The sequence below is a fragment of the Astatotilapia calliptera genome, chromosome 20 (genome assembly GCF_964374335.1).
Source record: "Astatotilapia calliptera chromosome 20, fAstCal68.1, whole genome shotgun sequence".
NCBI lineage: Eukaryota > Metazoa > Chordata > Actinopteri > Cichliformes > Cichlidae > Astatotilapia > Astatotilapia calliptera.
This window is the reverse complement of record NC_137441.1, coordinates 14,144,284-14,156,898: the sequence shown is the minus strand read 5'-3', so window position 1 is coordinate 14,156,898 and position 12,615 is coordinate 14,144,284. Positions and strand designations below refer to the sequence as shown.

Here is a 12,615-nt window from a genome sequence, read left to right as displayed (position 1 = left end):
TTCCTCACCTTATGCTGGCGCAAGAGGAAAGGCAGAAGCATTAGCATGCCTCCATCGTGGACAACCCACCACACGTCAATGTGGCCTTCAGTGAAACGCTCTCCATTGGATGGATAGCTGGAAATATTCTTAGGAACCAACAAGGCTATACTGGCTATAGTTGTCTCTCTAACCACCTCTACAGAGGAACAGGAGAAAAGTAACCCGATGGGGGGCAGAGCAAAGGATTACCTATCTTTTTTACCAAACTTTTTCAATGCCCCTGATTTGGTATTTGGTATAATATTTGATGCTGATGTTTATTAACAACTAAGAGAGCTTCTATTTCACTTGATAACTTACCAATGAAGTTCCTAAATTCCTGGTGGCACTCAGGCTGTTTCCAGTTACGGGGCCAGCTGACCATCACCGTGTTGTGCTTCAGACCTCCAAGTCCTCCAACCTGAATCAAGTGGGATGTTCCATCTCTGAGGTTGGAGGAGATGACGACCTGAGTGAAGCCCTTTACTTTCTCTGTCTCCATCAACTTACGCAACGACTGCAGGGACACAGATAGAGGGCAGGCGCAGCTGTTAGAGAAAGTGGCGATTCTTCTGTGCATGTGTCAGAAGTTTAAGTGTGTGTTAAAGAGTAACAGACCTCATCTGCCTTATGAGCTTCAGTGTAATTGTCAAGGAAGGTTCCTTGAACACAGGTGCCAACAATAGTCAGACCCTTCCCAGCTTTTAGCTGATTGGTCAGAGATAGAAGACGAGGCTGCTCGATGTTTTGCTCAACGTCCATGCTCACTAGGACCAGGATCTGAGGCCTAATAACAAACAAAATCAGTCAGTGATAATCACAGGCAAAAGCCAACCAGCTCTATTAAAGATGAGCTGACCTCCAGTTCTTTGTGTGTGGTGGTCCCTCCTCCAGCCTCATCAGAGCAAAGCGAGCAGCGCTGAGCGAGATCCCACGTATCCCATCACCCCACTCCTTCTCAGCTCTGTCTCAAAGCACATTAAATTATTAGCTCTGGTCATACCTACAGCATCCAGATACATAAAAAATAGACTACTCTGTGACTTTTATCAAAGAATCCTTTCTCAAATGATCATTGAACAAATTATTATTTCTTACCCACAGAACTCAATGTATTTGTAGATGCAGGTGGCGATGCCCATAGCCACAATTGCATAATACCAGGAACACATGAACATGAGTGATAAGCACAAGCTCATACCCAGGAAAGACAGAGCCCTGCAGGGGACAGGACGTCATGTTTAGTCAAACCCAGAGTTCTGCCAGCTTCACACAACTGGCTGATTAATGGAAACAAGAAATTTTTAAGCTCATCGTGGAAGACAAACACACAAACTTCAGGTCTTTTTATGGAGATTCTCACAGGGGTGGTTTCTTTACATCAAATCCAGAATCTGTCTTTAAGCAGAGCTTAAATCCTCGCACCATATGTGATGAATATCTATGATATCTTTGGGATAGTTAAAGAATTTTATGCATGTTTGAATCACATCTACTGCAAGTATAAACACATTATGTGATACACATCTCTGCCAGTGTTTTCAGTGTTAAAATGATCAACAGGCAATATCAATATGCAAAGAAAAGCAGCAATGTGTCAGCAACAGCACCGAGGAAAAAGACTGCAAACTTAAATATGACTGCAAATGATCCAGTATTTAAAATACATTTTAAAAAAGGATGTGCAAAGCTTTAAATAATAATATATTTTGATATAAATACATAAATTTATATTTGCTACACACAATGAACACCAACATGCATTTTGGTGTGGAAACTCAAAGTACATGTCAAAGTAAATGTAAATTTCAGATTATAAAACACATGCAAGAGTTTTTAGAAAGCTTTCATACTCTGACCCACAAACTCACCAGTGGTAGAACTTAAATCTGGGTCTCCAGTTTGGGGTCCTCAGCAACGTCTGCAGGGCGCAGGCGAGATTGACGAACATGTAGCACATCAAGAAGAACCTAAAGAAACAGATGAAGGGAAAGAGAGAAAACAGTAAGAACAGAAACCACAAAAAAGAATCTTTGCTTTAGTTGTTGTGTTTATCGGTGAGCAATACATGGAGAGGATTGGTGCGACTGAATCCAGAGAGGCTATGATGATGCCAATCTCACAGATGCTAGCTGTCAGTAGAAGTGCCCACGTGGGTTCCCCGTTGGCTTTACCGTGCCCAAAGATCTGCAACAACACAAGTGACATACAAATAAATAATGTCATATTTACCAATTATTAATAATTGTGTCTTCAGTTTTAGTTTGAGTTTAGTTTCTTTTAGATTAAGTCTTAGTTTTAGTTGTTATAAATTATTGTTTTATGGAGGATATGTTTCGGTTTCAATAAATATGTCTAGTTGTCAGTTTTCACAAGTTCACAAAATAGTGTCAGTTAGTTTTCATTTTTTTTATTTTAGTTAACTAAAATGTTTTTCACATCTAGTTTCAGTTTTTTGTTTAGTTTTAGTCAACTATAACAGCCTAGAGTGGGGACAAGAATATCTTCAAGTCCCCACAACATTTCTGGCTCAGTTGGAAGCTCTGAGAGGTCTGTATTTAAGACAGAGATAGATTTCTGTACTCACTCTAAGGAAGGGGATGATGCCATCCCTTGAGATGGCCTGGAGGAGACGGGGAGCTCCTGTCAGACTCTGAAGTCCCGCTCCGCAGGTGGAGAAGAAGGAGCCAAATACAATAACCCACGGGGACGGCCATGCCAGCGTACCTATTACAAGGTTGCCACTGACCCCTTCGCCAAACCTGCAGGAACATGAAGACAGAGCTCCTGCGTTAACACAGTGAATGCAAATGTTCGACCAACCTGTGCTCAGTCAGGTACAAACAGTGAACAGCTGAGTTCTGCTAACAGATGACTGAGAGCATCGTTTTAGACTCAGCTGTGATTCAGTGTTTCTGATTTTTACTGAAAATAACTCCTCAGATAAACACAACTGCAAGCAGTCTGAAGCTGTGCTAAATGTTTAATTTTGTAAAGTGTAATGTACTCACTTATTGCTGCACATAGTGAAATGCACTATTATTAAACTGAAGCTACACATTTGTTAAAATTGTTAGCAACCTGTGCAGGTCTGTATTCCCTACATTCTTCCTTTCTGACTTTTTATTGGGCCTGTCAAACATTTTGCTGTCACACATGTGCCCAGTTTACAATAATATTAAGGCACAAACCTCAAACTACAAACATTTTCGGAGTATAACGGTCCAAAATTTAATTTAATAGAAGTAGAATTACTTGTCTCTTAGGACGACTCCTTCTATACAAGCACCAAACAGCACCACACAGGACATGTCTGGGTAAAAAAAGCTGATAAGGACCACACGACCGAAAAGGTAGAAAAGGTAACAATAACTTGTGAAAAGTTATATTAATGTTTATTTTTAACCGGCCTTGGTTCACTGAAGGATACACACAGTTGACGTGGTGCTAATGGCTGCGATGGTGCCGATAGGGATTGACTTCTGAGCGTCACGCAGATCTCCGGAGCGGTTGGAGCCAGCCATGATACCTTTGAGCAGAAGGTTAAATAATCGGGAGAGTTGTGACTTGATAATATTATAATAATCAGACTCAGGTTTTCAGAGGATATAAATGATATATGTACATAAAACAGAGTATGAGAAGGGTAATTACTAACTTCCACCTTTATGGAATACTAAGCACTTTACTGACTTCAGTCATGTTAAAGGTGCTGTTTTCTTTGGCCACTGGAGGGCAGCAAAAACAAACTGTGAACTCGAGACTGACAGGTCACCAAAAAACAACAACAAACTGGCACGGAGAACTTGTAAGCAAATATTTTCCCATTTATACATCCGGCGAGCATAAAAAAACAAAACATTAACATTTATTTGCAACCACCATCTCTCACACCTGAAAACAAAGTAAACTGTCTAAGTAGAAACTGCTGTCTGCTAAGCAGGAAAGTGGTTAAAGTGGTTAGACAAAGCCAAAACAATTTCTAACATTTCCGAGCAGGCATTAAGAGAACTGCAGGGTCTGGTGCATATTACATGCAGTTATTTGACCCGAGTTAGAGGAGTTTTCCAGACACCTATGATAAAAAAAACACACACAAACAAAAAAACAAAGCATAATGGACCTCTTTAGTGTGCCTTCCTGGGACTAACCTGTGACAGATGGGAAATAAATTCCCACCAGCAGAGTGAAGAAGCTGGTGATATCTGCAAGAACGTAGCGGTTTGAGCTCGTTGTGGGACTGTCTGGATCCACGTCGGATACAAGTCCACGCTTTTCCAGAATCATCCCTTTCTCCAGATAGTTACCAAACAGGTTCTCTGAGAGAAAGAGAGACCAAGTTTAGGAATTTAATCTTTAATACATACTGAACTGTGGTTGGCCAAGAACCCAACAGAAGGTGGTTTACACTGAAAAATGTACCTGCCAGGATGCCACTAGTGACCCCTGGAATACCTTGTATCTCTGTAACATTGTTATTGTTGAAGTATTCGTCACAAGTGGCATTGAGGTACTCCGAATCACAAAAGCTCCTCCACAGTTTGGTGGTGACAGTCTCGTTGTCTATCTCAATGACCTTTGCGCAGACATCATATCCTTTAGAAAGAAGAGTTCGATTTCCCAGCAGACAGACGCTGCAAAGACAACCAGCCCAGGGCATACCTGTCACGTAGGATAATTCGACATCATTATGGATTTGTACCAGTGAATAAAGAGTCACTTACGGAAACACAGGGGGGTCAATGGCAGTCTTGATGACTCCAGCATAGACAGACAGAATAGAAAGTATGACACAGGCCAGGAAGACCAGTGCCAACTTATTGACATATTTGACCCCCACAAACACCACCAGTGCCATCAAGCTCAGCACAATAGTGCCGTACACTCGCATGTTGTTGAGCAATGCTGCTTCTGCCTCGGGGCCCTCCAGGCCCTCAATCTTAAAGATGGCTGCCTGGGGAACAATATAAATCTGAAAGAGACAAATTAGTGGAGGAAGACAGGGTTAGAGTGGGTGAGAAGAATAAGACAAAGTTTGCAGAAGTATTGTAGAGAATCTACATATAAATATGTTTATGCAAATTATTTTTTTGTTAATAAAAAAACAACGTCATGCGATATATAAAAACACATTTTATTATTTATCCTTTTAGTTCTAAAAAAGCAAAACATTATCATTATAATGTTATAAATACTTGATTACGTACACCTGGTGACTGTGTATTAACACGAATATGTTATCAGCCAATCACATGACAGTAGCTCAGTGCATTGAGACATGTAGGTATGGCCAAGATGGGCTGCTGAAGCTCAAACTAAGCATTGGAATGGGGACATATGGTGATTTAAGTGACTTTTGAACTGCTTCACAACAGGTGTCTCTTCTCCTCCTGTCGGCTACGAACAGGAAACTGAAAACTTGGACAATACTGGAAAAACACTACTTGGTCTGATGAGTCTTGATTTATTCTGCAACATTGAGATCTTAGGGTCAGAATTGGGCAACATGAAAGCAACATGCAAACATCAATCCAACCTGCCCTGTATTAAAGTTCAGGCTGCTGCTGCCGCTGCTGGCGGTACTGTAATAGTGCAAGTATTTTTTGACACACTTTAGTAAATGAATGGACCGTGTCACATCATAAATGATGATAGTGTTTCCATTTTCTGATTGCTGTGTCCAGCAGGATCTCAGAAGACTTAAATCTCAAACTGTTTGGACTCTTTGCGATGTGGTGGAACGGATTTGGATCCTGGATGTGCAGCTAAGAAATCAGCAGCAACTGTGCGATGCTGTGATATCAATATGGACCAAAATCTCAAAGAAATGTTCACAGCATCTTGTTAAATCCTTGCCATGAGGCTAGTCGGTGTTTATAGGTTTATGTTTTTTTTCCTGAGAAACCACATCATCTGTCAGTTTGGCAAAACGTCAGTCAGCTACTATGCAGAAACAGGAAAATGTCACCAAATCTCCTCAATTGCATTATTTTTTCAATAATGCAATTTACCTCGCCAAAGCACATTTGTATCATTTTCATAATAATGGAAATAAAGAAAAGAAAACACACTAAAGCAATGAGAATAAAATAAATTAACACATTAAAAAAAAGTTCACTGGGTTAAAAATTACTGTACTATGTGAATGTGAGTTATTTAGTTTAAAGTGGGAGAGTAACCTTGCTTTTCCCCCCCTGTCCCCTTCTTGCCTGCTATCCTTTCATTATCATTTATTGGAACATGCTGTACGCTAATGATTCCTGTTTTACAGCCAATGTTTGAAGACAATTTAGCCGGAAGATCACAGGTGTAAACAACCAAATAACAACATGTGGGGTACAGATAGAGTTCAGTGGGTTGAGCGGGCAGCTCATATGCTGAAACGCTTCTGCAGGGGCCCAGATTTCCCACTGAACAATTTCCTGGATGTCATTTCCTCTGTTCTCTTTCCTGCTTTACCTGTCTGCTCTCATGTCCTGTCATAAAAATAATAAAGGCCAAAATACATCTATAAAAAATAATAATGGATCTCTTTCACTTAACTAACACATTAACTACAAGACCGAACCAGTAACAGGACCCCAAAACTAACATAACTGGAATTCAGCCTTTATTATCTCCAGATGTGCTTTTCCTGTTATTATATTGAAGGCATATAAGAAAAACATGAAAAGCAATATAAACCTGTCATTTAAAAATTCAATCGACTTACCAGCAGAATTTCAATACAGCCGAGAATGTACATAGCACCCGCAAAAGTGGTGCCCAAGTAGAAGCAGATTCCGACAGCACCGCCAAACTCGGGCCCCAGAGAGCGAGAGATCATGTAATACGAACCTCCAGCTGTGAGTCGCAAACACACACAGGGCTCAGCGCACCGCTCTGTTGCACACAAACATACTAATGCATGCCCTCTGATATCCACTCACCTGGTACGACTCCATTTGTCGCAATGGCACTCATGGAGATGGCTGTGAGCATGGTCTGAAAACAGCAGCAGACAACAGGGGGGGATTACAGGATTCTGAAAGGCAGCAGGTGGGCAAGTCAAATTAAGGAAGGCTGACAGGGAGGCACTGATGAAATGAGGGGATGGTAGAGAAAACATCCAGCAGCACAAAAGTCTGACTCATCTGGTCATGTCGAACCATTCCTCACAGGAATGACTGGTTAGGCACATGCTGTCACTTCAGCTACAGTCTGTTACAGCAGAGCACGGTAGTTAGATACACTTTTACGGTACTTGTCTGTAGTTTAACTCTTTAATATTTGAGTTTAACAGCATACTACTACAGCAACTAGTAGTCCGAGGTTATACTTATAAAGCCCAGACATGATCTATTAGTGATGTCAGTGTGGGTGAAATCCAATGAAATCCAGACATGTCCTTTTAACGCCCCTGAAACTTCCAACAAAGTGCTGGCAAAAATCAGACAAGCTATCTATTTAGGTTTGTTAAACCTTATTTTTAGACACAAACTAATTATAGTAAGATTCCAACGGTCAGTGTCTTCCCTTACTTAAAAGACTTGTTTCCCTTTTTCTTTCTCTAATTTTTTGAAAAACATTTCATGTAATACATTTTAAGCCCCTTTGTTGATTAAGCCCACATACAGGGAGAAATATGGTGCTGAAAGCCTGTTAGTGGGTTTACTGGCAGAATGCCGTTTATCAGGATTTACTATGTCACCTTCAGCAGCTGCACAATGGAAATCACATTCACACAGCCTGTTGTACACTGATCAGAAACAATATTAAAGCCACCTGCCTAATATTTTGCTAGCTCCCCCCTGGACATAGACATGGCATCTGCTTGGTCTGCACAAGTAGCAGAATCTCCGCCTGAAAGACCAGAATCTGCAGTTCCAGTATTGGCCACTTGAGGCTGGGTCCCAGTCAGTTCTCACAGACTTACATATTAAAAAATGTTTAAAACTTTGTTTTAAACATTTAAACATTGTTTTGGGCCTCCAAACATTGTTTCCCTCCTTATAATGACTGAATTATTATATAAAATATCTGACTAGTGTGATTTTTCAGTTGTAGCCATCAACTTTTGTGGGGTTAGTGCCTTCTAGAGCTTTTTGAGTGGAACTATTTTACGGCTAATATTGCTTTCTCTTTGGTACAGACACTGCACTAAACTTTTGGTGAGTTGAATTCTGCTATTTGTAGTTTGTTACTGTTACTAATTAGCTTGGCTCCAAACAAACAGTATGATAACAACCGGCGGTGGCTGCATTCATCTTTTCTATACCATCTATAGGTCTGCCACAATGTTTAGGTAGGTTGACAAATATCCACATGAATAGTTCCCAACAGTTGGATTCACAGTAAGGAGGTATTCGGTATTTTCCTGTCATTGATGTTAGAGTTGTGATATCTCAGTGATCAGTTGTAAATGTTTGCAAAACCACTCTTTTTCCAGATTGATAGGCTGAGTGCCTTTAGTTGACTGATTAATCTTGAACGCTGAACAGCCTCACTGTACTCACTGTAGAACAACACATGAAGACGATTATAAACGAGCCAAAGACGCCTCCAATCCCAACCATCCATGTCATCCGCAGGAAGAGGATTACCCCAAAAATATTCTGGATACACGGCAAGTACACTCCCATTAGAGTGCCCAGCTGAGGTGCCTGGAAAATACACAAAACAAAATAACAAATTAAAAACTTTATGATACAAAGTGCACTAACTCCTTTTTTTCTGGCTAATAAGTCAGTTATTACTTTGTTGTTCAGTCATTCTGTTATTGCATTTATTGTAAGAAAAACAGCTTTTGAAAAAAGTAACACTCCATAATTCATCCCACACCTGTAATTATATCTACCTACAAATATTTGAACTTACACCACAATAGAGGGCAACAAGTCAGGTTTAAACAGGAAACAAATAATTATAATGTAAGTAAATTTAAGTATTGCATAAGTGATTTTAAGAAAAACAAACAATGTTTCCCTGACTTATATTGTAAGTGTACGTTTTGGCCCATATGATCTTAGGAAGAGAAGACACTCCTTTCCTGTATACTTCTTTTGAAAGTTAGGTTTAAACGGTGATTGTGAAATAAATAAATATGAACGTAGACTTCGCTACATCATTGTAATGTCACATAGACCTGCAAAGTTTAATGGCATTTATTTTTCCTTGTAAGGAGAACAGTCCTTATCAAATGTATGCAAGTACAATAAAAGGACAATCGACTAACAACTGCAGCATAATGAATATTAGATAAAGATGTAAAAAGGCAAGGTTAATCGACTCCGTAATATGGTTCTAAAAAGTGCAGCATTTTTAAAAGATGAGGAAATACTGTTTGTGTCTTTGCAAAATTGCTATGAAATTACACACTAACTAAAATGATTTATGCAGTCCGTAAATTTACTTACACCATAATTGTCAGAGTAAATCATATAGGTTTTTACTATTTCTTTTCCATATGGGTACCTTTAAACATTTGTAGGTAAACATAAATTTACTACATTATAATTTAATGTAGTAAATTTCATCTCTGGTGTTAAAAACTGTCTTTGATGCTTTCTTTTCCAATCTTCCATAAAATGATGATAAAGGTTTGGATGCAATTTAAAGCTTATTTCCTGTGTACAAACTGCAACAAAACAATACCGTTCTTTTATGAGGTGTTGAGTGACGCAACACTTGAAGCAGATTTGGAATAAATTTAAGAAAGTAGAAAAATATTGACTCTATTATGAACTTTTACTGATAATTTAAATTAATAAATTATAGTCACTTATATTTAAACATTGCTAAACATTAATAAAAATGGTTAAACTATGAGAACTCCCAATTTCATTTACCATGTGATTTCACCAGCCTGTATTTAATTCTCTAAACATTTTTATTTTTAAATTTTTTATGTTTTTACATTTTTAAATTTGGACAACCTGAAAAAACAGGTGTGGTCATAATAAAAATATCCTTTATTATGTCCTATATTATAGGATTTGGATTTTTTAATATAAAATTATTAGATACATTTGATTTGACATATATTAATTATTTTCAAATTACATGTAGGGAGTTTGACATTATAGGTATAAATAGTAAAGAATTCCCTGTTTTATGATATTTTCTAATCATATTATATGATAGTATTTTGACACTTTTACACCTGTTTTTGTTGTTTTGAGTGAGGTTAAATGGGTCACATATATAACATACTGTACCTTGACAGGTTTTTTAGATGGACGTGACCCCTCCTCATTATTCTCAGCCTCTTCGTGCTCTTTGCTGCCCGTTGGCAGGTTGGAGTAGTTAGCCAGAGTGCTGAGCAGAGAGGAAACCATGGGACTGGTATCCATCTCTTCCTGCAGTGCAGTACAAATATAGGCAAAGTTCAACTTAAAAGCATATACAGTCACATTTCCTTAATAATAACAATTAAGGACAGCAACCTATATTACAGGGCAGTGAAGAGTGCGCCCACCTCAAACAGAGCCATGTTATTGCCATCATACTGCTGGCTCTTATCCATGTTAGTGGCTGCACTGCTGTTGATGAAAGGACTGCTCTCTTTAGGGTTCCCATCTCCTGAAACACAGAAAAACCAACTGGCACAGTCAAAGTCGAATCTTAAGTCATGTTAATAGCACCACTGTGGGTTTTGACGTGGTGATGTTTTGAACTGAGGCCTCGGGTTAAAGCGTCAGATCCTCATTTATAAAAAAGCTTAGTTACTCTCAAGAGCATTTCCTGATGGTGTGCTTTGCTTAATTCATAAAAGATGCTACACGTAAAAATCCTTGATTAGTCAAACTGTATGTTGTAACTTATACACTTGTGACCAATAAATGTCAGATTAGTTTAAGCTGACACCACCTGCTTTGTGTTTTCTCCTTATTAATGGCAGCACAAACGTGACCACCTGCATTGATGCTAATTAGCTAAGACAGAAGGGCACAGGAAAGATAAAGAGAAAGGCTGACAACTTCATGAGAGATGGGAGTGATTTTTTTAAACAGGACCAAAGAGGCTTGAGACAGTGAAGAGAAAAAGAAAGCTAAACGACTGATAGGAAATGTGCAATCACAGCAAAATATCCAAATCTCAGCCAAATCTCCAAAAAATACAGATGCGATGCCAAGATTCACAGCAGCAGATTAAATCCCAGTTTGGCAAGGACTTATTTATTCATTTGTTTTCAATGTTTTAATGTGCAGCCAATGTTCTGCCAAACCACTAGGCAGAGTTGTACATGCAAGCCACATCGCCAAAACAAGTTTTGGTCTTAAATGTTTTATTTGGATTTCCCACACTGCCTTTGAGTTGTCACTTTCAGGGCTGTAAAACAAACACTGTGAGGCTCAGAAATATATTCAAGAATAAATTAAAAGATTCATTATTTAGGTTTTATATCTGGATTTATTTAGTTTAATCAACTGAATCACATTACTATAATTTTTGTTTTTACTTCGGTGCAGAATGTGAGCTTTATGTGGACCAACCTAAGTGTTGTAGAACATGCATTTTATATTTAATAATAATAATAATAATAATAAAATTTGTGATTCTTATCTAGAGTGGATCTCAGGAAAACTGAGTGTTACCAATGAAGTAGACTTTAGCTAGGAATAGTAATGGATCAAAAGAGCAAAAGCAAACAAAGTCCATCTCTGAAATCTCACTTTGTATCAAACCAGTTTTCCATGTCTTCCCATAATATAAGAACAGACATGGTTACTTTTTTAATAATTTTAAATAATTCCTTCAATCCTTTCTTTAATTCAGAACACATTGAATCTGGGAAGTACTTTAATTGAATCATCAAATTATAATAATGATCATGCAAAGTTCCCTTCAGGCTTGGGTGCATATGTACCCCAAACAGCAATATAATTTATAAATAGAAGGAAAATGACTTACAACATGTATAGGTTTTTCTTAATGTTATAAAAATAATTTTAAAACTCAATTTTAAATTCCCAAGCTTGAAAATTTGCAAGCAAACTGTACCAACATACCACTTCCTGAAAAGAAATTACTAAATTCTTTAAATGCGAATAAAAGAAGAAGAGATAATAAAAAAGGATGACAATGCGGTACACCTGCTCAACTGCTTGTTAATGCAAATATTTAATCAACACATCTGATGGCAGCAACTCGGTTCACTTAGGCATGCAGATGCAGCCAAGATGACCTACTGAAGTTTAAACTGGGCATCAGAAGGGTGAAGAGTGATTTTAGTGGGCTTGAGCTGTTTTCAGCTGATAGGAAGGCAACGAATAACTTTAATAACACTAACAACATCTAAGCATGAAACAGATCAAAACTTAGGCTACATTGTGTATTGTTTCACAAATTTGGAAAACAGAAGAACGGAAAAACATTATCTGGCCAAGTGAGTCTTGATATCTGCTCCAATACTTGAAATGACAGGACCAGGAAAGAATGCTGGTAGCACAGTTACAACAACCTACCTGAGTATTGTTGCTGACCGTGCCCATTTCTTTATGACCACAGTCTTCTGATGACTCTTTTCAACAGGATACATCATGTCACAAAGCTCAAATCATCTCAAACACGACAGTGACTTCACTGGACTCAAACAGCCCCAGTCACCAAATC

The 12,615-nt window shown here is 38.5% G+C and overlaps 1 protein-coding gene across 2 annotated transcripts in view; it reads right to left on the bottom strand.

Annotated features, from left to right (window-relative positions):
* slc12a5b (solute carrier family 12 member 5b) overlaps positions 1 to 12,615 on the bottom strand; it is a 41,534-nt gene that overhangs the window by 8,427 nt on the left and 20,492 nt on the right. For both annotated transcript variants that reach the window (XM_026153908.2, XM_026153907.2), the window contains exons 2-19: positions 10,478 to 10,581; positions 10,218 to 10,358; positions 8,517 to 8,663; positions 6,951 to 7,005; positions 6,734 to 6,864; positions 4,746 to 4,993; positions 4,444 to 4,655; positions 4,173 to 4,340; positions 3,452 to 3,550; positions 3,277 to 3,334; positions 2,609 to 2,783; positions 2,090 to 2,208; positions 1,893 to 1,991; positions 1,120 to 1,239; positions 881 to 985; positions 640 to 808; positions 343 to 538; positions 9 to 178 (exon numbers count right to left, since the gene is read on the bottom strand). In XM_026153908.2, coding sequence (XP_026009693.2) covers positions 9 to 178; positions 343 to 538; positions 640 to 808; positions 881 to 985; positions 1,120 to 1,239; positions 1,893 to 1,991; positions 2,090 to 2,208; positions 2,609 to 2,783; positions 3,277 to 3,334; positions 3,452 to 3,550; positions 4,173 to 4,340; positions 4,444 to 4,655; positions 4,746 to 4,993; positions 6,734 to 6,864; positions 6,951 to 7,005; positions 8,517 to 8,663; positions 10,218 to 10,358; positions 10,478 to 10,581 — 2,516 coding nt within the window. The remainder of the gene's footprint in view (positions 1 to 8; positions 179 to 342; positions 539 to 639; positions 809 to 880; positions 986 to 1,119; positions 1,240 to 1,892; positions 1,992 to 2,089; positions 2,209 to 2,608; positions 2,784 to 3,276; positions 3,335 to 3,451; positions 3,551 to 4,172; positions 4,341 to 4,443; positions 4,656 to 4,745; positions 4,994 to 6,733; positions 6,865 to 6,950; positions 7,006 to 8,516; positions 8,664 to 10,217; positions 10,359 to 10,477; positions 10,582 to 12,615) is intronic.